Raw genomic sequence first — 20,493 nt, 5'->3', positions numbered from 1 at the left:
CATTATATACTGATAACGATACTGAAAATATCGATTCATCGGTATATAAACATTTATTCAACAGCCCTAGCCAAAAAGTGCTTTGTAATTCTTGTCAGCAGTACTGAAAGAAGGCGACGAAAAACGTAAATTATAAGAACAGTAAAGTGAACGAGAAGGCAGTTGATAGGCAAGTTATTAGCAAGATTTACATTTAACAAAGGAAATGACGGGCGAGACCAAGCTGGAGAAGAAGCCGCTGCCGGGCGATGGCAAAGATGCAAAGGGTAAGCAGGCAGCGGCGGCGGCGTCAGCAGATGCTGGCAAGGCCAAAAAGGATGAGAAAGAACAGCAGCCCGAACTCTCCGATGAGGATCAGCAGCTGAAGGAAGAGCTGGAAATGCTGGTGCAGCGTTTGAAAGAAAGCGACAAGAAATTATACCAACCAGCGCTGGAAATGATGGCTAAGCTGATTCGCGCGTCCACTACGTCAATGACATCTGTGCCAAAGCCGCTGAAGTTCATGCGTCCGCATTATGAGACCATGAAAACTGTCTATAAGCACATGCCCGACCAAAAGACGCGACAGCTGTGCGCCGATATAATTTCCGTGCTGTCCATGACTATGGGCAGTGGCAAGGATTGTCTGGCCTATCGTTTTCTATGCGATCGCAGCCAGTCCATAGGCGAATGGGGTCACGAGTATGTGCGTCATTTGTCCGGTGAGATATCGTCGCATTATCACGACACTTCGGGCGAGTTCCGCACGCAGCTGATTGAGCTGGTCAAGCAGATAATACCCTACAACATGGAGCATAATGCAGAGGCCGATGCCTGTGACTTACTCATTGAGATTGATCATCTGCATCTCTTAGCCGAATATGTGGACGAGTCTGCTTATCCTCGCGTCTGTCTCTATCTGCAATCCTGCTATCCCTATGTACCCGATCCAGACAACACTATTATACTAGAGACGGCCTTGCAGCTATCACGCAAGTTCCACCAGCATACACAGGCCATGCGCCTGGCTTTGATGCTCAACGATATGCAAAAGATTGATGACATATTCAGAGAGCACAAGGAGCCTGCAATGCAAAAACAGCTTGCTTTTATGCTGGCCCGTCAACAGGTCTGCCTGGAGCTGGACGAATCTGTGGCAGATTATGATGATCTAATGGAGATTATGTCTAATGCCAATTTGAACAAGCATTTCCTCAACCTGGCACGCGAACTGGACATTATGGAGCCCAAGACACCTGAGGATATATACAAATCGCATTTGGATAACTCGCGCTCACGCTTCGCCTCCATACAGGTGGACTCGGCTAAGCAGAATTTAGCCGCCAGCTTTGTCAATGGCTTTGTGAATGCAGGATTTGGTGTGGACAAGCTGCTCTCCGAGGATGGGAACAAGTGGCTGTATAAGAACAAGGAGCATGGCATGCTCTCGGCCACAGCTTCGCTGGGTCTCATATTGCTGTGGGATGTGGATGGTGGTCTAACCATGATCGACAAGTATTTGTACTCTACTGATGATAATATTAAATCTGGTGCTCTGCTTGCATGCGGCATTGTTAATTGCGGCATACGCAATGAGGTGGATCCAGCTCATGCTCTGCTTTCGGATTATATTGATAATCAGAACTCTTGCATGCGCATTGGCGCCATTTTGGGCTTGGGCATTGCTTATGCCGGCTCCAATCGCGCCATTGTCATTGATACGCTAAAGACCATCTTTGCTAACAATGGCAAGACCACGCCTAGCGTGGAGATACTTGGCATAACCGCGTTGTCGATGGGCTTGATTAGCGTTGGCTCTTGCAATGCTGACATTACAGAGATCTTGCTGCAGACCATTATGGGGCTGACCAAGACGGATTTGAAGGACACATACACGCGTTTCCTTTGGCTGGGCTTGGGTTTGCTCTATTTGGGACGACAGAAATCCACAGAGGCCGTTATGATGACGCTGGAGGTGCTGGAGGAACCTTACCGCAGTATGGCCACCACTATGGTGGAAATATGCGCATATGCCGGAACGGGCAATGTGCTCAAAATACAGCAGCTGCTGCATATTTGCTCGGATCACTACGAGACCAGCTCTGCCGATGAGGAGAAGGAGAAAAGCAAGAAGGACAAGAGTAAGGAGAAGGTAAGTGCCTTGTGATTGGCCAAGCAGCAAATTCTTATAAAGTTATGTCAAATTGCAGGACAAGGAGAAGGAAAAGGAGAAAGAGAAGGAGCGCGAAAAGGATCTTTCGGCTACGCAATCCATTGCTGTGCTGGGCATTGCTTTGATTGCCATGGGCGAGGACATTGGCGCCGATATGGCATATCGCAGCTTTGGCAATTTGCTGCGCTACTGCGAGCCCGCCATACGCCGGGCCGTGCCGCTCGCCTTGGGCCTTATCTCGGCTTCTAATCCCAAGCTTAACATACTGGATACTCTGAGCAAATTCTCGCACGACAGCGATGCCGAGGTGGCGCACAATGCCATCTTTGCTATGGGTCTGGTGGGTGCTGGCACCAATAATGCGCGTCTAGCCTCTATGCTGCGTCAGCTGGCACAGTATCATTCAAAGGATCCCAGCAATTTGTTTATGGTGCGCATTGCCCAGAGTTTAACGCATTTAGGCAAGGGCACACTCTCCTTGAGTCCCTATCACAGTGATCGTCAGCTCATGAATCCCATGGCTGTTGCTGGTTTAATGGCCACATTGGTCTCGCTGCTGGATGTCAAGAATCTAATACTAAATCGTTCGCATTATCTGCTTTACACGCTTGTGCCGGCCATGCAGGCACGCATGCTAATAACCTTCGATGAGGAGCTCAACCAGCTGCAAGTGCCGGTGCGCGTGGGCATTGCCATTGATGTGGTGGGTCAGGCGGGCAAACCGAAGACTATCACTGGCTTCCAAACCCACACCACACCAGTGCTGCTGGCTATTGGAGAGCGCGCCGAGCTGGCCACAGATGAATATATATCATTAACGCCCGTCATGGAGGGATTTGTCATACTGAAGAAGAATCCCAACTTTGTCAAGTAGTAGCTGCTATATATATTTTTTGCATACAAAAATTAAAATAAAAACATTTGTGCACTACATTTAGCAATTAATGCAAATGTCGTTTAAAATAAAAATAAATAATTTACATAAACAAATTGCAAGAATTCTTTTTATGACTTAATAAATAATATTGCCAGCGCAAAGTGCATTTGATTTTATGAAATAAAAATTATAGAATGTTTAGTTTTATTAATGCAATCGGAACTGAATTAATTTCTATTTGCTTGCCACATGCCACAGAGGCATTTGCTTAAATGCCTGCAAACAGAATCAAAAACAATCAGTTAATTAAACTTAACGAAAATTTTGTTTACATAAGAGATGCCTTGGCAAATTGGTTCATTAGCTCTGTCTAATTGGCCAGTGTTGTTGGCGTTGCCTCGTTTCCAGGCTGTGAACCAAGCATATGCGCCATTTGTGGCGGCAACGGCGTTGGCTGTGTTGGAAACAGCCCACCCATGGAGGGCTGTACCTGTGGGTACGAGGGCACTGTCTGTGCGCCAGTTGCAGGATACGAGAGCACGGCTGGCGCTGACATGTAAGCTTGATGTTGTTGCTGCTGCGGCAACGATGCCATTGAGAACATGGGTACGGCGGGCGCTGCTGTAGCCTGTGGGAAAGGCAATTGGGCAGCAGGTATGCCGCCTACGCTAACATTCATCATGGGTTGAGGTGGCGGCAACTGTTGTTGTTGCTGCTGCTGCTGTTGTTGTTGTTGGTGCTGTAGTTGGGTTTGGGGATCTAACACTCCAGGTATAAAGATGTTAGCTGGTGGAGGCAAAGGCTTTGGTACAGCGGGCGCTTCAACAGCAGCAGCAGCTGCAACTATGGGAGCGGGTGGCTGTATAACATTGTCAACTGGAGCAGCCACTTGTGCCTGCGGTTCGCTTATGTTTGCCTGTTTATCGAGAGCGTCAGTCAATGCATCTGTGCCGTCATCCGGATTGAAATAGGTTTTGAATATGCTCTGCTGTGGCGGCATTTCAATGGTTGGTGGTCGTATTTCAGCATTTGTTGAGCCAAACGTGTTGGCTAGTGGTGGTATATAAGGCAACGTTGGTGCAACAATGGCATTGGCCGCTGTGTTGGTAGCCACAGGGGCTGCTGCTGCGACGGCGACTGCAGCAGTGTTAACTGCGCTTGTTGAGCCAGCAACGGGCACTGTTGGCTGAGGCGGTACTGGCTGTACGGGTATGCGATGTAAATAGCCGTAGCCTATGCCGCAGCCAAGCGCACCCTCGCCACCCCAGGCGGTGTTGGGCTTAATAGTCACTTCACGACAGGCATCGTCATCCAGATTATAGACGTACATCTTTAGCGGTTGCTGTTCGTGGGTCTCAATTAACGTAAACAGATCGTCGTTCTCATGGCGTATGGCATCGGCACCAATTACATAGTCACTATAGGCACGCAGACCCGCAAGCTCGGCGGGCGAATTGGGATGTACTTCTAGTATGTGCCAGACGCTCTCGTTGGCACCCTCAAAGGAGCAAAAGCGTATGCTCACACCCAACAGTCCTTGGCCGCCCCAGCTAGTGCTTGGCGTCAGCGTCAGCTCGCGCACAGTTTGCGTTTTGCTGGAGTAAACCGTAATGCGCACGGGTTTCTCAACATTTTGACGCAGCAGTTCCTTAAGCATATCATTGTCCTGGTCGAGACGCGTGCCAGCTATGGCTACGATAAAGTCAAAGAAAGCCTCCAAGCCGGCCTTCTGGCCCGGCGAGTTGTCTTGCACTTTGAGTACGTGGTAGCCTGTTGTGGGTCAATAGAAATTGTGTTTATTTTCATTTTGTTAAGCTGACGGTGCTTATCTTTATTTGTGTGCGTGTAATGTTAAAGTGTATGCGTGTATGCATATGATTGGTGTATTCTTTGCGTTTAATTTGAAATCGTTTACGTGGTTGTTATGTTACCTTCAGTGCCGCCGCCGGGTACATGAACGCTGTGACTTGAGCCCATGTTCTATCCCTTCAAACAACTAACTATATTAATGACTTAAGTTTATTATTAACACAGCTGTCTTTGATTTTGTTGCTGTCTAAATAAAAATTCTGTTCTTCGTGGCAATTTCACTTTAGAGCAGGGCTGCCACATTCGCTCTTTTCCCGTCAGATCTGGCTTTTTCGACAAGCCAAAAGCGGCAACAAATTCTATTACTGCGGGCAGCGGGAGTTCTGGATTTTTAATAAAATATTTAGTTTTTATTAGCTAGTTTACAAAGCACGGATAATTTGAAATATTTTTGATTATACATTATGGCTTATTAAGTTTTGAGCTCCACGAAAAAAAATAATGAGATCGATTCGCATCTATGGGTTATGGAAAATGTCACTCTATTGTATCAAATGCAATGAAACAAAAATTGAACAAAGTGTATAGTGAGGCAATGATTAAATAAAATATATTATTAATAAATATTTAAATTATCCGTTCATTAACCATCATTATCTAATTAGTTAATAAAAATAATTTAAGATTGTTTGCCGATCTGGCATCGCTATTGCTTATGATTTATGTTCACATTTATTTAAATATTTGATGCATATGAATGTTAAATTGTTGTAAATGCAACCACAATCATTTAGAAATAATAATAAAAACTAAATCACTTCATTGCAGCAGCAACCTGCCACTGCTGTTGATACTTGGAAACTGCTTCGCGATGCTTATGCATGTCCTTCTCCCTAAAAAAGAAAAATATATACGATGCTTGAAATTTCAGTGCAAAAGATATCCTTCGAAGGTTCCTTACATAGACTCCAGCGTATTATTTGAACTATTCAATTCCTTTGAGATATACTCAATACGCTTGCCAACGTTCTGGCGAGAATCCTCCAGCTCTTGTTTTACCAGTACTGGGCCAAAGAGTTTATAGACTTTATTGTCGGCACCGAGCAAATTCAATTCGTCCAGCACACACTTGTTCTCATTCAGTTGACTTTCCAGCATGGCACGTTGTTTTACAACTTTTACGCAGGCTGCAAAATTATTAATTTGGTTAGCAAAAGCAGGTGCACATTTATTATTGTAAAACTTACACTTCTGAAGACCTTGGTATGCCTCAACCTCAGTTTGCATCTTTTTGTACAAGGCAGCAGCGCTGTTTTTATCCATTTTGTGTATTTTCTGTACAAGAATAAGTAGTATTTCTTTTATTTTAAAACATCTGGCGTATTTTAATAAATTTAGTCAACAGGCAATGCATGTGTCAGTGTGTGCATGTGTGTTTATGACTATGTGTAGGACGCCGTTATATTTATACTTTGCTTCCGCGTAGAATAATGTGAATTGTGAAATTTATTTGACTTGACACTTTATTAAACACGCTTTACCTTTTATTTTTAATTATTAAGGACTAATTTCTTTAAAATAAATAAGCCTGCTCTTTTGCAAATTCTGTTACTTAACAGCACCGCTGACTCTGCACGCTTTTATATTAACATAGTAGTGCTGTAAAATGTTACAAAAAAGTATGGATATTTTAGGACTGTACATACGATACGATTCACTACGAAAATTCATACAATATATTATAGATTTAACTCTATTTAGGTGATTAAATAAACTTCTTCTTGCGAAATAGTAAATTTGACAAGAACTTGCAAGCAATAATGTACTAATTGCGCTGTTAAGTCCAATGTACAAATGTTTGATCAGGACGTCGTGCAGTCGTTACGTTGCTGACGCTCTTAATAACAGAAGAAACGCTGCAACAAAGCAAAATATTTCGCGCCGAAAAAGAAAACGGCAAAAACACGCAACAAAGTGCAGAAAATAAAAACAAACGGCAGCTAAGAGTTGAAAAGTGCAGTTAAAATGTTTTAAGTTACAAACGCGTCGATTGTATGTGCGCATTGACTGCAGGGAAGGCAACGGCTACGGGAAAATTTTATGTGCGTGAGTGAACAGCGGCGCGTTTGTCTAAAGCAGCCAAGGTGTAGCAACACCCCCCACGCTCTTACCTCATCTCAACTTGGAAAACACAATGGCACCAACGAAAAAACGTGAGAAGGACAATGCGGATGGTATGGGCGTTATGGCAAACAGCATTAATGGAAACAACAGCATGGGTAATGCTAATGGACATAGTGCAGATGCAAATACAAACGATACATTGACATCAACGCAGACGTTGGCAGCGCCAGCGACAACTGCAGCGCTTGAGAACCATGTCAAGATTAATGGACATCAACAAGAGCAGGAACTCTTTTTACAGGCATTTGAAAGTAAGATTTGTTGATTGGTTGCAAAAATGAAAAAGTTAATACATTTGTTTTTTGCTTTATTCAGAACCAACCCAGATTTATCGCTATCTACGCAATCGCCATGAAACAAATGTAAGTTGTATACTATATACAAGTTAAAGCTATAAGTTTAATGCTTTGTTTTGTAGCCAATTTTCCTAAATCGCACACTCAGCTACATGAAGGAGCGTTCCACACGCAACAACAAAAAACGCGCCACTTTTAAAATCGATTCCATACTAGACACCATTACACAAAAGTCTGAGGCTGTCCCCCAAAACTACCTGCATATAATTTACGATTCGCTGCATGAGAAGATGAAGCATAACGAGAAGGAGCTGCCAGAGCAAGAGCAGCCGCTTGGTCTGGCGGGCAAAAGCGTCTGCGTGGAGACAATGCTCTACAAGATAACGCGCAGCAAGCGCAAGGATAGCACTTTGGACTTTCAGGAGCTGCTTAGCAAGAGCTGTGAAATAGTATACAATCCCAAGGAGCGCATTAATGAGCATGCAACCATTAGCATACCGCTCCAGGCTATGCGCCCTATGGGTGAACAACATACGCTCTACAAGCTACTCTTTCGCATCAAGCTGCTGCCACAGAGCTGCACCGATGAACTGGCGGGTGAGTGTAAGTACACATGGATTTGATTTGAAATGCTTACTAACAGCTTCAATTTATCATAGGCACGCCGCCCAGCAAGCGTTCGCGTGATAGCGAAAAGATTTATGGCTCCGAGCTAATTTTATATGAAAAATCTAGTGGCCTTATAGCCGAAGGCGAGTACGAAGCCATGCTGCAACCTCTGAACTCGTCAAGCATTAAATCATTCTCACCAAAGAAATGCACCTGGGAGACTATGCCCGAAAGCTACATTCCACTATCGCTCAGTTATGATGTGTATCAACAAAGTCCCATGCTCAAATTCCATTTGACTTTGTCTAACGAGCAGTTGCCTGATAGTATTGCGGCCTCAGAGCTGCAACGATATGTGCAGCATCTGGATTCCGAAACCGAGCATAACAATAATAACAATAACAACAATAACAATCATTGCAGTGGCCTTAAGCATGGAAACAATTGCAAGACCACACAAGAACATATACAAATTGTTTATAATTTTATGTACAGCAATAATACACGCCAGCAGACTGAGTACACCCAAGAGCTCAATTGTCCCTGGTGTGGTCTGGACTGTCTGCGTTTATATGCACTGCTCAAGCATTTAAAGCTGTGCCATGCGCGATTCAACTTTACCTATCAGCCTGCGGGCAGTGGTGCGCGTATTGATGTCACCATCAATGATGCCTACGACGGCTCCTATGCGGGCTCACCATATGATCTAGCAGGTCCTTCGGGCTCCTCATTTGCCCGCACCTGTGGACCGGTGCGACGCACCTCTGTGACCAGTCTAATGGTGTGTCGTCCCAGGCGACAAAAGACTTGTCTGGATGAATTTCTGGAGCTGGACGAGGATGATATTAGCAATCAACGCTCGTATATAACTGGGCACAACAGGTAAGCAGAGACTTTTTGTGAGGTATGTATAACATGCTTATGCCATTCTTTGCACAGACTTTATCATCACACGGAGACCTGCCTACCTGTGCATCCCAAAGAGTTGGACATTGACTCGGAGGGTGAGAGTGATCCGCTTTGGTTGCGCCAAAAGACCATACAAATGATTGATGAGTTCTCTGATGTCAATGAGGGTGAAAAGGAGCTAATGAAATTGTGGAATCTACATGTGATGCGTCATGGTTTTGTGGGCGACTGTCAGCTGCCGCTTGCCTGCGAAATGTTTCTTGACGCCAAAGGCCATGAGATAGTGCGCAAGAATCTCTATCGCAATTTCATATTGCACATGTGTTCGCTCTTTGACTACGGCCTAATTGCGGCAGAAACCGTCTACAAAACAGTACAGAAACTGCAGGGCATGCTCAGCAAATATGCCGCCGGTCAGGAGCTGATGCAGCGTCAGCGCGAATCGCAGCTCAGATACTGGATGGATGTGGGTATGCACAAGAAGCAAGACGAACTAAAGCATAAGTCACCGCAAAAGCCAGCGCCCAATGCAAATAATGACAACGCTACTACCTCAGCGGGCAGCGCCGCCAGCGCCATGCAACCGCCCAAGCGCATGCCTGCCAATCTTAAACGCGCCAATGCATCAAGTGCTGCCGCCGCTGCTGCTGCGGCTGCCGCCCAGGATAATGCTGCCAGCAATGGTAATAACAGTAAGAATGTGGCCAAGAAAAGCGCTGATCAGCCGCTGGTCAACAATGTGGCCAATACACGTGAACGACGCTCAGAGCAGAGCGTCAAACGCAGCGCCAGCGGTGCACGCCTCAGTGCACCGGAAAGCAGAACTGCCAGCGCCATTAGTAAGCGCAAGCTAAACGCTAAAGGTAAGTGGTTAAGCCAACATTTAAACTCATGTCATTAATGCATTAACTTAATCATCAAATATGCTGCTTTATTTCATAATCATCTTCATTGCTCATCGAGGCAAAGGTTTTTTTAAAAAGAGATCTATAGGGGTTCAGGACACTTGTATAATCTCACACTCCCATACACTCATGTCCATGCGTGTCAAATCTAAATCAAACATTAGGCATATTTATCAAAATTTATTCAAAATTTTTTATGATGGCAATTTGCCACAATGTTTTGTTTTTGTTTTCTCTTTCCCTCTTTTTCGCTTTTTCTCTTTGATTTAATTATTGCACAAATATATGCATATGTATACTATATATATGCAGAAATGGCCGATGTGGAGCAGTGCACTCTGGCAGATGCAATCGAGACTGCCGCAGTTGAACATGTTTATGATGATGTTGAGCTTGATGTTGATGAAATGACAGGCAATTGCAATGAAATCTGAAAGCAATTGTAAAACGCATTTAGCATAGCATACATTTAGCTGATGAACACTTTTTTCTTCTCCCCAAAATCATCATCCCACACACAGAAACGCCGCCATTGGGCAAGAGGCAACGCTATAGTGACAGCAGTTACGGACCTGGAATTGGGGGCGCTTCAAACACTCGCAATAAAAGCAATAATCATACACTGCCAGCAACTAGCAACAATCAACGTCGCTCCAACACCGCCAACGAGCGCACCAGATCAAATAGCACAGCTGGACAGGCGGCTCATGGTTTGCGCACGCGTCTCTCAATGCCTCTGACCAAATACGAGAGACGCTGACGCAAGCGACGCTTGTGCAGCTGTTGCAGCTACTAAGAAATTTGAATAATGACCAGGTGTGCTTTGTTAAGCGAGTCTTTATTATTATATTTTGTAATTTTTATTATATTTTTTCTATTTTGTTGTGTTGTGTGGTTGGACTTTTTGTAAATGTTGAGAGCGCAAACTCAATGCAATAAAACTCACAAACGCATTATTTTTATCAATTGTTCAATATATGTAATGCAAATGCAATTGCAAGCTACTTAACTTATCATTAAGATATTCATTTAATTGTACTTTGAACTTGCTGTAGAATGCATGCAGTTTTTCTTAGCATAAGACCAACTGTAATTTAGCGAAGATGACAAAGAAAGATCTATTATGAATATATGTATTTAGGATTAGACAGCATGTAAGTGCTAAAGTATACCAACTGCAAAGAAACCAATTGACAAACAATTTAGGTATTAATTCAACAATATTAGGATCGCCGAATAAAACTTTTGCATAAATATATATTTTTATAATGCACACAATGTGTTTTAATTGGGCAACAACTTACTTTAATAATAATAAAAACTTTGTCATTTGATACTAAAATATTTTATTTTCTCAACCATAACAATTTTATAGTATGTATGCATGTATTTTCAGCATTTCCACACGGCTTTCATTTTTTGCTGTAAATAAAAGAGTCACATTTAGATTTCAATGAATTTCCTTGAAATAAAAAATGCAAATGCAAATCAAAATAAAATGCAAAGCGTGTAAATGCTTCAGCTGATTAGCAGAAACTTAAAATACGAAAGCTACAAAGCATTTACTTTTAAATGCACCTCGTTTGAAAGTATTTCTCATCGATGAATTGGCAGAATGCCACCAAGCGTTTAAATTTCTGCACTGTTGTTGCAAGCGCCATGTTCGGCAGCTGTGTGGTCAGAATGCTAAACAAATGGCCAAAAGCTATTGCATCCAATTCACAGGGCATCTCTCCATAGAAGAAAGGCGTATCAGGTGATTCTTGTAGTTTGTCCTCCAGCATCGCACAGCATTTGCCAACTTTGTAGATGACATCTTCGATTTTCAAATCATGCCACTGATATACCTTTAACAATCTCAGTGCATTGCTACGCTTGCTGCTATTTTGCATCACGCTTAAGGGCCAGGGAAAGACGATGCCATTGCGTGGTGCCGTCACCTCCTTGTAGACGCGCTCGTTCTTAAAACTTATATATAGTTCTGCCATTGTAAATATGTTCTCCACCATCGAGACATAGGTGCGCATGTCGGCCTTTTCATCTTCGTCCTGCCAGCTCCCAATTGCCATTTCCTTTTGCTCCACGAAGTTAACAATGGGTTCGAACTCGGCAAAGAGGAATGCGCCCGCTCGTATAAACGGCAACTTGGTCATGCGTCCGCCCGGTGACATATGCTCTGCATTGGAACAGGAACGCACTTCAAATGGTAAATTACACATCTTTAGATAAGCCTTTACCGCCAAGCAGCTTGCATTCTCCGGCAACAGAATCTGTTCCGCTTCGTATGGCTGACAAAAACAATTATTTGACTTACGTTGTGAATACTGTAGCTATTTAGTATCTCACCTGGTAAAGCTTGGCATCCTCAGGCCAGGGTTCCTCGGCTAATTTGTCGGCGGTGTGCATTTGGTTTATGTATTGCGAACTTTGCATTATTTTTGACTAAGTCTGTTGATGAAGTAACAAACAAGTATATTTAGTGTATTTGGTATTTAACAAGTGTAGTTGGGCAACACTGAACAAATGTTGTGGATAATACTCGATAATTTTTTGAACGGTGATTGTGGCAACTCTACATTTACATTTTAGTTTTTTGTTGAAAAGTGCAAAATTGTGTTAAATTAATATTGTGAGTATTAATAAGCGCACGAATACGAAATTAAACATGTGTTTTGTGGGTTTTGTGGAGAAAGAATATAAATAGAAAGACGCGCGACGTCTAATGAAAAAACAAGGATTTTGCTGGAAAATAATTAAAGAATGCCCTAACGCCGGTCTACGTGTTCGTGTGTGTGACGTTTGAGATTCAATTAATCCCGCGTTGCCTTCAGCGTCATCGGCGCGCAATACATTTCCTTGAGCATATAGCACCTTCTTCAGCTCCCCCACGAACCCTCTTCGCCGTAAAACTTTGACGGGGGGTCGTCTTTTACTATCTCTTTCATTTTGGCCTCTTGGCTTGTTTGGATTTGGCGTTTGAAATGTGTTTCATTTGATGATTGGTTTGTTTCTTCCAAATGTTCTGTTCTGACTGCGCCTGCCTTTTGGCCTGTTCATTTTGCATTCACACTTAATTAATTTTCGTGTATTGTAATTCAATTTAAATACGATTCTATGTATTTTCTTTGGCAACTGGAAAAGTGCGGCCAAAAATTAGTGCTTCTAAGAATTTCCAGTGCAAACATTTTTTGTTTTAAATTTAAAACAAACAGCAAATGTATAAAAATACGTTTTATTATCATATGTCGCTGATGACGATGAGTCACAGAAAGAACAGCTATGCATCTAATAAGTATATGTACTAATATTAGTACATTATGCATTTTGAAAAACACAATTGTAGCACAAAAGGAAAATAATGAAATAAATATTATCGTAGCCCACGCAGTTACACATGAACATGACTTGGTGTGCTGTATTTAGATAAAAGCGTAAAAACAAAAGCAATAACAAGCGAAGATAATAAATATAAAAAATAACTAGAATCTTTATGTATGTATGTATGTGTGACTGTAAGTCAACCCATTGTGGTCAATAATATTGGCATTCAATGCCGCCATACTGACCCCGCCTTTCGAGCCTTCACCATATTTTTTTTTGCTCTATCGCTGCTAATATATGTATGTGCATATGTATTTTTGCCTTATCTGCCCATGCGGGTTCATATATGGTTGTGCTTTTAAATGCACACGTATGTACATACATACATTCACTCACACAGGTTATGTATGTATGTGGGATCGCTACATATACATACATACATATGCTTCACATACACTTTAATGTATATTTAAAAATTAAAAGGGTATTTTGGTGTTATGGAAAAGTATGATGGAGTCGATTGGATTGAGACAAAGCGCTCACCCAGAGATCATCGAGTTTGTTTCCATATCTTGAGCTTGGTTTTCCCTCTCTCCAATTTTGAGTTGGGGCTCTCTAATTTAAAACAAAGTGTATATCAAAGTTGACTGTGTATACCAGCTGCAGGCTTGTTTTGTGTATGCTTGCAGAAGGTGGCGTTCATTTATGTGTTAATAATTAGTATTAATCAATTTTACTGAGCTGGAAAATGTATGTGCATATATAACATATGTATACACCTAAACATTTATTAGATATACTTATCGAAAGCTTAATAATTAAAATACCCTGGAATTTATGCTATTATTAGTCGCATATAGAGTTTGTTTTGTGAATCATATATTTATAAACAATAGCTTATGACAAATCCTTAAGTCATATGCTTATACCTTAAAAAAAGCTATATATTGATTTGGAATTTATTTTTAGTATCATGGCTGACACAGACACACAACAGCATTCAGAGCCGCATCACGACGAGGATGTGCACGATGCCAACTATCAAGCGCCCCCAACAAAGACTATTGAGGAAATTATGGCTGCCGATCAGGAAGATGAAAGCCTAAGACGTTACAAGGAGGCGCTGCTAGGTGCTGCCCAGGCCGAAAAGATTATTGTGGGTGCGTATTAATTGTAGACAACAAATGTTAAAAAGCATATTTTAAAAAATATTTTCTGTTTATAGAACCTAATGATGAGCGTAAGGTGATTGTAAAAAAATTGGCGCTAGTTGTGGAGGGTCGCGATGATATGGAATTGGATCTAAGTGGCGATATTAGTCAGCTCAAAAAACAGGTACAAACCTGTGTAATAAATCATTTGCATTTTCATATTATAATTAACCTATATTTATAATTTTCACAGCTCTTTGTGATTAAGGAAGGCGTTCAGTACAGGGTTCGCATTGATTTCATTGTACAGCGTGAAATTGTTCATGGCCTTAAGTATGTGCAAAAGACCTACCGTATGGGTGTGCCGGGTAAGTGTAGATAGTTTATGTCTATGTAATTAAATTACAGTTAGCGCATTTTACTTTTAACTTGACTTTTTAAGTTCAGTACATAATCTTCTGCTTGCCTTTCACACAACCAAGTTGTGTAATGGTTATTTTGCTTTGTGCACTTAAGGGGCTTTAAATTCTGTTTGGTTCCAATCACATTGGGCTAGGTCTATTTAGTAGACATTTTACATTTAACGATAGCAGTTGCGTAAAAATGGCAAATAATAGTTTTGATGGCACTGCTTTGTTCTGCGGCATATTTAGTGTATTTTATATAGTTTTTATAACATTTGCAATATTCACCATAATAATGTGCTGACGAGTCTATATTATATTTCTTAAATGCTTCTCACAATTTTTTGGATATTTAATTTGCATTGTTCCTAGTTGTGGGTAAGCCTTAACTATAAATGAATGACTGTGCAAGCATTTCATATTAATTTTTTAATTGATGTTGTTTTTAACGCAGTGGACAAAATGACGCACATGGTTGGCTCGTACCCACCCAAAAAGGAAATTCAGTTCTATTTAACGCCTCCGGAGGAGGCACCCTCTGGCATGGTATCTAGAGGTACTTACTCGGTTTCTTCGGTCTTCACGGATGATGATAAGCACATACACTTAAAATGGGACTGGACCTTTGAGATCAAGAAGGATTGGGCATAAGACAGAGCAGCACTTACACATATACACACCACCACCACCACCACCACATTTTACAAGAAAACACTAGCAAGCCTGTCAAAATTTATGTAAATTACCGATTTGTGCAAATTTGTTTTCAAATGTCACGAAAATTCCTAATTGTCAAGTATTTGTGTTAACGGTATTAATCAACAAATTATTTTTGTATTTTAAAAAGTTGTAAATGAGAAGAAAAGCCATGAAAAGTATTTTTGATACTATTGAAATTGAAATTGAGTGTGTGTAAATGAAAAGTTGTCGCTTATGTTTCTTTATAAGACAGTCATGCAATCAATCAATCAGCCAGCCAGTCAGTCACTTCAGTCAGTTCAAAATGCCATTGGATATGTAAAACATAAGTTTCTTGAAAAAACTGATTTAATGATAAACTTTAAAAAAGTTTTGTGCATTTGCCTTGTATTTAAACTGTTAAATTTATAAATAATTGTCATCCCAGATTGTGTAATTAATGCAAGAGCAATTCAGTTTGAAAAATCAAATTTAATATCCAAAGATGTATTGCAGTCGCATCTTGTATACATATTATAATACATGTATTAATTAAGAGAAAAAACTGTGTAATGCATTTGATATATATTATTTTCGTCGTGAAGCGGCATTTAAGCGAGCGCTGCACTTGCTAGTTGCTCATACCTAATCCATTTGTTCTGTGTAATTCATGTATGATTTAAGCAAATGCAGGAAAAACGTAACTTAAAGCAATGATAATAAATTATATGCAAGTATTGAACAAGATTTATGTCTGTTTCAATTTACTGAATGTACATTTAGTTTTATAAGATTTTTGTTTGGGTGTAGCTTGCCAAGAGAGCCACCAGAAACGAGAGCGCAGCTTTGTTTACATTTGTTGCTTGTGTTAGCAACATGTTGCGAAGCAATATTGTGTTGGCAACATGCATATGTGCTCAACAAATGGCACTTAGACGCACATTTATCTTGAGCAAATTGACAAACCAAACTTTTCGGAAAAGCCTGAGGAAACCGCACAAACAACAAAGCAAATTGTGTGTAATGGAACATCAACAACAATGATAGCCTGAGGATATGTGTAAACATTAAAAACAACGGTTAGGGCCTTAAATATATGCGATTGTTTGACAGTAAATAAATACTTAAGCTAAAACTGTTTTTAAAAGCATTCATAAAAAACTAATTTATTAGCAAATTGTTAGACAGTTGCGCACTTAAGATAATGCAGGTAGTTTGTTTTTCACGAGCAACAGTAATTGACATGGCTTTGATGAACTTTCAGTTGCAACTGCTGCATTGTGCACCACCTTCTAGCTGTAGTCTGCCGTGGGAATGGCCATGGCCGGCACATAAAAATAAATGCGTTAAGCTCCAAATAAAGCGAGCGAAACAGTTAAAGCCTGAACACAGTTGCGGACTGACAGTTATCCCTTAAATATAAAATAGAGCGGAAGTGGTTACCTTTTGGAATTTACATAGTCAAGGGTATAGCAAAGCAGTAAACAAAATGTTGCCACATGGCTTACACATACACACATTACACACACGGTGGCATTCGGTGGCCATTTGTTGTTATATTGGCTCACTTAGCTGCAACAGTTGCAAATGGCGCCTGCAGCGAGCACATGCAACGCTTTTATGTGCGCTCATAAATTTTATACAGCTTAACTTCGTTTGCTTTTTTTTTGTAGCAGTATTATTCAAAACACATATATGTTATGCATGTGCACTCTTGGGTTCATACAGATTTCATATTTTATAGCTCACACATTTTAATGCAATAGTGCTTAAACTAAAATTCCTTTGGCATATATTTTGTAATTGTGTCACCATTTTGTGGATTTCAGCAGCTCTAACGTGTAGACTCTATTTAAATATAATTGAATGTGGCAAAGATTTATGCAACTTTACTATATGTGGTTTGCTGTTGCTCATTTTGTATGCTGGAGAGCAGGCGAGCGTGCTAAAGTTTTTTGGTTGCCTACGTGGCGTATGATGAATATTATTCAACTATATAATTCAACTAAGTATACGTGTTTGGGCCAAAAAGCAAAGCCTGCACATAAAGCAGCTTAATGTCTGCTTGCCTTATGATTAAATCTTGCGTTAATATGTTAACTTAATTCTAGGAAGTAACTTCAGCTTTGAAGAATGTGATGAAAAAGCTATAAAGAGATGACAGCACCTCAAGATTATAATGGTCAATTGACTAGAGTAAGTAGGATGTTGACCCTTAGGCAACAGCCAAATTTGCGTTTATATTGAATCTCCTTATCAATTTTTCTGTTTTATTTTTGTTCAAATTTAGTTACTTTGTGGGTTGATTTATTCAAATGGGTTCCCACATTGATTTTTGACATTGCTCTTTGTATATTCTCTAGATATGCGTTAATGGTAATCAACATAATGCTATGCGGCCTATTTGGTTAGCTTGAATTTTGAGCTGGGTCAAAAAGGCGCTCGGCATGAAGTAAGTATAAGTTTATTTATAAACAAACTTAAGGCTAAGCAGCTTTAACTTGAGCTTGCTTCCGTGGCAGCCAATTCTGTCTTACGCTATGCTTCATTTATTTTTATGTCACTCGCATTTAATTTAAATATTTGCAACTTAAAGCATTTAGCTTGCGTGTGCTAAGCAAGAAAAGTAAAGCACACTTTTGGGCTCAGACCCGTGGCTAAAAGCTCATCAAGCTGCTGCCACACACTCAGACACATACACACACACACACACGCACACACACATACATATGCACATAGCGATTAATTGTCTAGCTGTTGTTGTTGTTGTTGTTGTTGCCGCCTTTGTTGACTTTGCAGTTCTGCTGTTTTGTAATTAAGTCGAGCACACTAATTAAAGCACATTCCGTAATTAGGTTTTCACTCGTGTCCTATCGTATCATACTTATATTGTATCTCACATGGGCCACTGACACGTCGCTGGTGTTAAGCTGTCAAGTGCGCATTTTAAAGTGTATGCCATGTTTGCTGCTCTCGCTCTGTGCTTTAACCAAACAAATAACAACAGTTGCAATTGGCTGCAATTGATTTTCCATGTCGCAAAGTTCAAGGACTTAACTCTGATTACGAATGCAGAAGCGCTAATGGTAGCATACGCCATCCTCGACATGTCTAGGTCACTGCTAATGGCACTTTGATTAAATATCTATTTTCATATACTGCTGACAGTTAAGGTCTCAAGTCCCTCAGGTGCATTAAGACGGTGCAAAAGAAATTTATAAGCTTGAACTTTTGTTATAACTTTAGCCGCATATTCAAATGAGTCTGGCCTTAGGGCTTGCAATTTAACTCTCAATGCGAATTAGCATTTAATCTATTATGTAAACCAATCAGTGTTGCTTACAATGCTCATCAAAGGTCATAAAAGGCTACTCGCCCTATTAGAAATTCAGGCGCAAGGCTAAGGCTAAGGCTAAGGCGAAGGCAAAGGCAAACGCCAAGGCTCATAAAAGATTTTCTCACGCCCACTCTTTTGCTATTCCCGCTGATGCGGCTGTCGTGGGTTTTTCCACACTGAACCCACGCAAGTTTCAGCTACAGCAAACGTAAACATGTTTTGATTCCGATATGGCCATATATTATGCATGCCAGGAGCACAATTATTGCCCCGTTCTGTGGCAGCAACATGAGGCCCTGATCATTGACAGGCGGCATGACGCGAGTATCTCCGTTGCGTGGGGTCAGTTTACAAATTTATGCAAAACCCATTTGTGTCTTCGAATTATTTAATTTGTGCTCTGCAGTAAATGTCTTAAAGCTGGCTGATTGCATGTGAGCATTATACTGGGGCCTAAATTCTAAATTGATTTAATGCCTTTGAGCTTTGAACGCATGCAAGTGTATCAAGTTTTCCTTCTAATATGTGGGCTGGGAATATTGTGTTTAGTTGAATTTGTTAATGGTACTATAAATAGTATCGATTGATTTAGCCGCTGTTATTAGTTGCATATGAAAATTTGTTTTTAAGCCTTTTTTATCGATTGTAAACACACTTTCATTTACACACATAAATATTTAATGCAATAATTTTATAAATACCTGTTTATTTAATAACACATTGTGCTGCGACATGCACTTAAATCAAATCCACATGACACAACAGTGCGTATACTTCACATATTGTTAGCAAAGGAAATTGCAGAACTTGGCGAGCACGCTGCAATGCACTTTGACCTTCTTAGAATGCATGTGTATGTCTGTTTGTGTGCAAATTTATTTTTTGCTGCTTCTACTTTGCACTTAGTTTCTACGACTTGAGGTCTGGCGTTTGCCGGATACAAATGTTGACAATATCCTGTTAAGCTGGTATTAACAAGTGCTCAGGAAATTCAATTCCAGTCAACTCCAAGTGCAGACTGAGTACCATATAACTCGATTTAAATGCCAGTGACAACAATATGGCGCGCGTACAAGTTGAAGAAATTGACAGCTGTGCCTGTTAGCAATTCTAAATTAATTAACAGTCGACTGACTTTGAAGCACTAATGTCACGCTCGATATAATAAAGATTAAATATTAAGCTGACTGCGAAGCTCTTTTAGCTGACTTTACTAAGCACTGCATACAATTTTATTGATTGATCAATTGAACTGCAAGCCAAAAACAATAAATCAACAACATTAACTTGGACAATGGGTATGTAAAATAATTGCCTTTTGATGGGGCACAACATTGCATGCGATAATAGCTTCTAAGTCTTTGTGTGTGTAAGTTTTCATTGAGCATTACTTGCTTATGTATTTGTGTGTTTGCGTGTTATGCCGGCATGGCAATTGTGATAAAAACCAAAACAGAGCAACAGTCGCTGAACAGCGCAACACGCTCTCTTGTGCTCTTGCGCTCATCAACATTTGGCCACAAGGTCGGCAACATTTTCTTATGGCGCTTGTTGCTTCTCTCGCTCTCCCGTTCGTTTGTTCGTTCGTTCGCTCACACTCGCTCATTTTGCATGCGTGCGTTGAGCGTGTGTGTGTGTGTGTGTGTGTGTCAGCCTGTTGGACGTTGCTCACTTCTGATTAGAACAACACACTCAGTTCTGATTAAGTCGTGCGGGTGAACGGATCGTTGTGCTCCCGTTGACGTTGACGTGGTCGTGGCCGTCGCCAGTTCAATTTCGCGCGCTTGTGTTTTGCGTTATGTGCTTGTGAATTTATTTAACAAAGCGCTCTATTTAACATAATATAATATACACATATGTA

General features: G+C 40.9%; 6 protein-coding genes across 13 annotated transcripts; 3 read left to right on the top strand and 3 right to left on the bottom strand.

Annotated features, from left to right (window-relative positions):
* Positions 1-72: 72 nt before the first annotated feature.
* On the top strand, positions 73-3,099 carry LOC108599124 (26S proteasome non-ATPase regulatory subunit 2). Its single transcript, XM_017985914.2, has 2 exons — positions 73-2,131; positions 2,190-3,099. The coding sequence occupies exons 1-2, from the start codon at positions 206-208 to the stop codon at positions 3,024-3,026; spliced, it is 2,763 nt and encodes a 920-aa protein (XP_017841403.1). The 5' UTR covers positions 73-205; the 3' UTR covers positions 3,027-3,099.
* A 131-nt stretch (positions 3,100-3,230) lies between these two features.
* Positions 3,231-5,209, bottom strand: LOC108598584 (Golgi reassembly-stacking protein 2). Its single transcript, XM_017985277.2, has 2 exons — positions 4,961-5,209; positions 3,231-4,799 (listed from the first exon to the last, which is right to left on the bottom strand). Exons 1-2 carry the CDS (start codon positions 5,004-5,006, stop codon positions 3,400-3,402), a joined length of 1,446 nt encoding a protein of 481 aa, XP_017840766.1. The 5' UTR covers positions 5,007-5,209; the 3' UTR covers positions 3,231-3,399.
* Positions 5,210-5,598: 389 nt separating this feature from the next.
* Positions 5,599-6,455, bottom strand: LOC108599293 (probable prefoldin subunit 6). Its single transcript, XM_017986094.2, has 4 exons — positions 6,380-6,455; positions 6,086-6,173; positions 5,800-6,025; positions 5,599-5,731 (listed from the first exon to the last, which is right to left on the bottom strand). Exons 2-4 carry the CDS (start codon positions 6,159-6,161, stop codon positions 5,653-5,655), a joined length of 381 nt encoding a protein of 126 aa, XP_017841583.1. The 5' UTR covers positions 6,162-6,173; positions 6,380-6,455; the 3' UTR covers positions 5,599-5,652.
* Positions 6,456-6,667: 212 nt separating this feature from the next.
* Positions 6,668-10,996, top strand: LOC108600866 (polycomb protein Su(z)12). 4 transcript variants are annotated; one of them, XM_017988676.1, is made up of 7 exons: positions 6,668-7,273; positions 7,338-7,384; positions 7,441-7,921; positions 7,978-8,809; positions 8,867-9,699; positions 10,054-10,183; positions 10,263-10,354. In XM_017988676.1, exons 1-6 carry the CDS (start codon positions 7,033-7,035, stop codon positions 10,173-10,175), a joined length of 2,556 nt encoding a protein of 851 aa, XP_017844165.1. In that variant the 5' UTR covers positions 6,668-7,032; the 3' UTR covers positions 10,176-10,183; positions 10,263-10,354. The 4 variants fall into 4 exon arrangements, with proteins under 4 accessions (XP_017844165.1, XP_017844164.1, XP_017844163.1 ...); XM_017988675.1 differs by having other exon boundaries at positions 10,054-10,355; XM_017988674.1 differs by lacking the exon at positions 10,054-10,183 and having other exon boundaries at positions 6,669-7,273; positions 7,441-7,915; positions 10,263-10,996.
* A 74-nt stretch (positions 10,997-11,070) lies between these two features.
* Positions 11,071-15,263, bottom strand: LOC108600877 (metaxin-2). 3 transcript variants are annotated; one of them, XM_017988691.2, is made up of 4 exons: positions 15,182-15,263; positions 12,088-12,189; positions 11,320-12,029; positions 11,071-11,163 (listed from the first exon to the last, which is right to left on the bottom strand). In XM_017988691.2, the coding sequence occupies exons 2-4, from the start codon at positions 12,172-12,174 to the stop codon at positions 11,154-11,156; spliced, it is 807 nt and encodes a 268-aa protein (XP_017844180.1). In that variant the 5' UTR covers positions 12,175-12,189; positions 15,182-15,263; the 3' UTR covers positions 11,071-11,153. The 3 variants fall into 3 exon arrangements, with proteins under 3 accessions (XP_017844180.1, XP_017844182.1, XP_017844181.1); XM_017988693.2 differs by lacking the exon at positions 15,182-15,263 and adding an exon at positions 13,606-13,623; XM_017988692.1 differs by lacking the exon at positions 11,071-11,163 and having other exon boundaries at positions 11,180-12,029.
* Positions 12,273-16,042, top strand: LOC108600878 (rho GDP-dissociation inhibitor 1). 3 transcript variants are annotated; one of them, XM_017988694.1, is made up of 6 exons: positions 12,277-12,370; positions 14,032-14,222; positions 14,288-14,397; positions 14,467-14,581; positions 14,990-14,995; positions 15,072-16,042. In XM_017988694.1, exons 2-6 carry the CDS (start codon positions 14,036-14,038, stop codon positions 15,266-15,268), a joined length of 615 nt encoding a protein of 204 aa, XP_017844183.1. In that variant the 5' UTR covers positions 12,277-12,370; positions 14,032-14,035; the 3' UTR covers positions 15,269-16,042. The 3 variants fall into 3 exon arrangements, with proteins under 3 accessions (XP_017844185.1, XP_017844183.1, XP_017844184.1); XM_017988695.1 differs by lacking the exon at positions 14,990-14,995 and having other exon boundaries at positions 12,278-12,370; XM_017988696.1 differs by lacking the exons at positions 14,990-14,995; positions 15,072-16,042 and having other exon boundaries at positions 12,273-12,370; positions 14,288-14,394; positions 14,463-14,546.
* Positions 16,043-20,493: the final 4,451 nt, after the last annotated feature.

This window comes from Drosophila busckii, chromosome 3L, assembly GCF_011750605.1.
Source record: "Drosophila busckii strain San Diego stock center, stock number 13000-0081.31 chromosome 3L, ASM1175060v1, whole genome shotgun sequence".
NCBI lineage: Eukaryota > Metazoa > Arthropoda > Insecta > Diptera > Drosophilidae > Drosophila > Drosophila busckii.
This window is presented reverse-complemented; position numbering and strand designations above follow the sequence as displayed.

Excerpts from the sequence above, each read along its gene's own strand:
- LOC108600866 (XM_017988672.1), top strand. The coding sequence starts at position 7,033 with ATGGCACCAACGAAAAAACGTGAGAAGGACAATGCGGATGGTATGGGC. Across the intron at positions 7,274-7,337 it reads CTTTTTACAGGCATTTGAAA|AACCAACCCAGATTTATCGC; the intron begins GTAAGATTTGTT and ends TGCTTTATTCAG. Across the intron at positions 7,385-7,440 it reads GCAATCGCCATGAAACAAAT|CCAATTTTCCTAAATCGCAC; the intron begins GTAAGTTGTATA and ends TTTGTTTTGTAG.
- LOC108599124 (XM_017985914.2), top strand. The coding sequence starts at position 206 with ATGACGGGCGAGACCAAGCTGGAGAAGAAGCCGCTGCCGGGCGATGGC. Across the intron at positions 2,132-2,189 it reads AGGACAAGAGTAAGGAGAAG|GACAAGGAGAAGGAAAAGGA; the intron begins GTAAGTGCCTTG and ends GTCAAATTGCAG.
- LOC108600878 (XM_017988694.1), top strand. The coding sequence starts at position 14,036 with ATGGCTGACACAGACACACAACAGCATTCAGAGCCGCATCACGACGAG. Across the intron at positions 14,223-14,287 it reads GGCCGAAAAGATTATTGTGG|AACCTAATGATGAGCGTAAG; the intron begins GTGCGTATTAAT and ends TTCTGTTTATAG. Across the intron at positions 14,398-14,466 it reads TTAGTCAGCTCAAAAAACAG|CTCTTTGTGATTAAGGAAGG; the intron begins GTACAAACCTGT and ends TAATTTTCACAG.
- LOC108600877 (XM_017988691.2), bottom strand. The coding sequence starts at position 12,174 with ATGCAAAGTTCGCAATACATAAACCAAATGCACACCGCCGACAAATTA. Across the intron at positions 12,030-12,087 it reads AGGATGCCAAGCTTTACCAG|CCATACGAAGCGGAACAGAT; the intron begins GTGAGATACTAA and ends TGTTTTTGTCAG.
- LOC108599293 (XM_017986094.2), bottom strand. The coding sequence starts at position 6,161 with ATGGATAAAAACAGCGCTGCTGCCTTGTACAAAAAGATGCAAACTGAG. Across the intron at positions 6,026-6,085 it reads ATACCAAGGTCTTCAGAAGT|CCTGCGTAAAAGTTGTAAAA; the intron begins GTAAGTTTTACA and ends ATAATTTTGCAG. Across the intron at positions 5,732-5,799 it reads AATAATACGCTGGAGTCTAT|GGAGAAGGACATGCATAAGC; the intron begins GTAAGGAACCTT and ends TTTCTTTTTTAG.
- LOC108598584 (XM_017985277.2), bottom strand. The coding sequence starts at position 5,006 with ATGGGCTCAAGTCACAGCGTTCATGTACCCGGCGGCGGCACTGAAG. Across the intron at positions 4,800-4,960 it reads ACCCGGCGGCGGCACTGAAG|GCTACCACGTACTCAAAGTG; the intron begins GTAACATAACAA and ends GACCCACAACAG.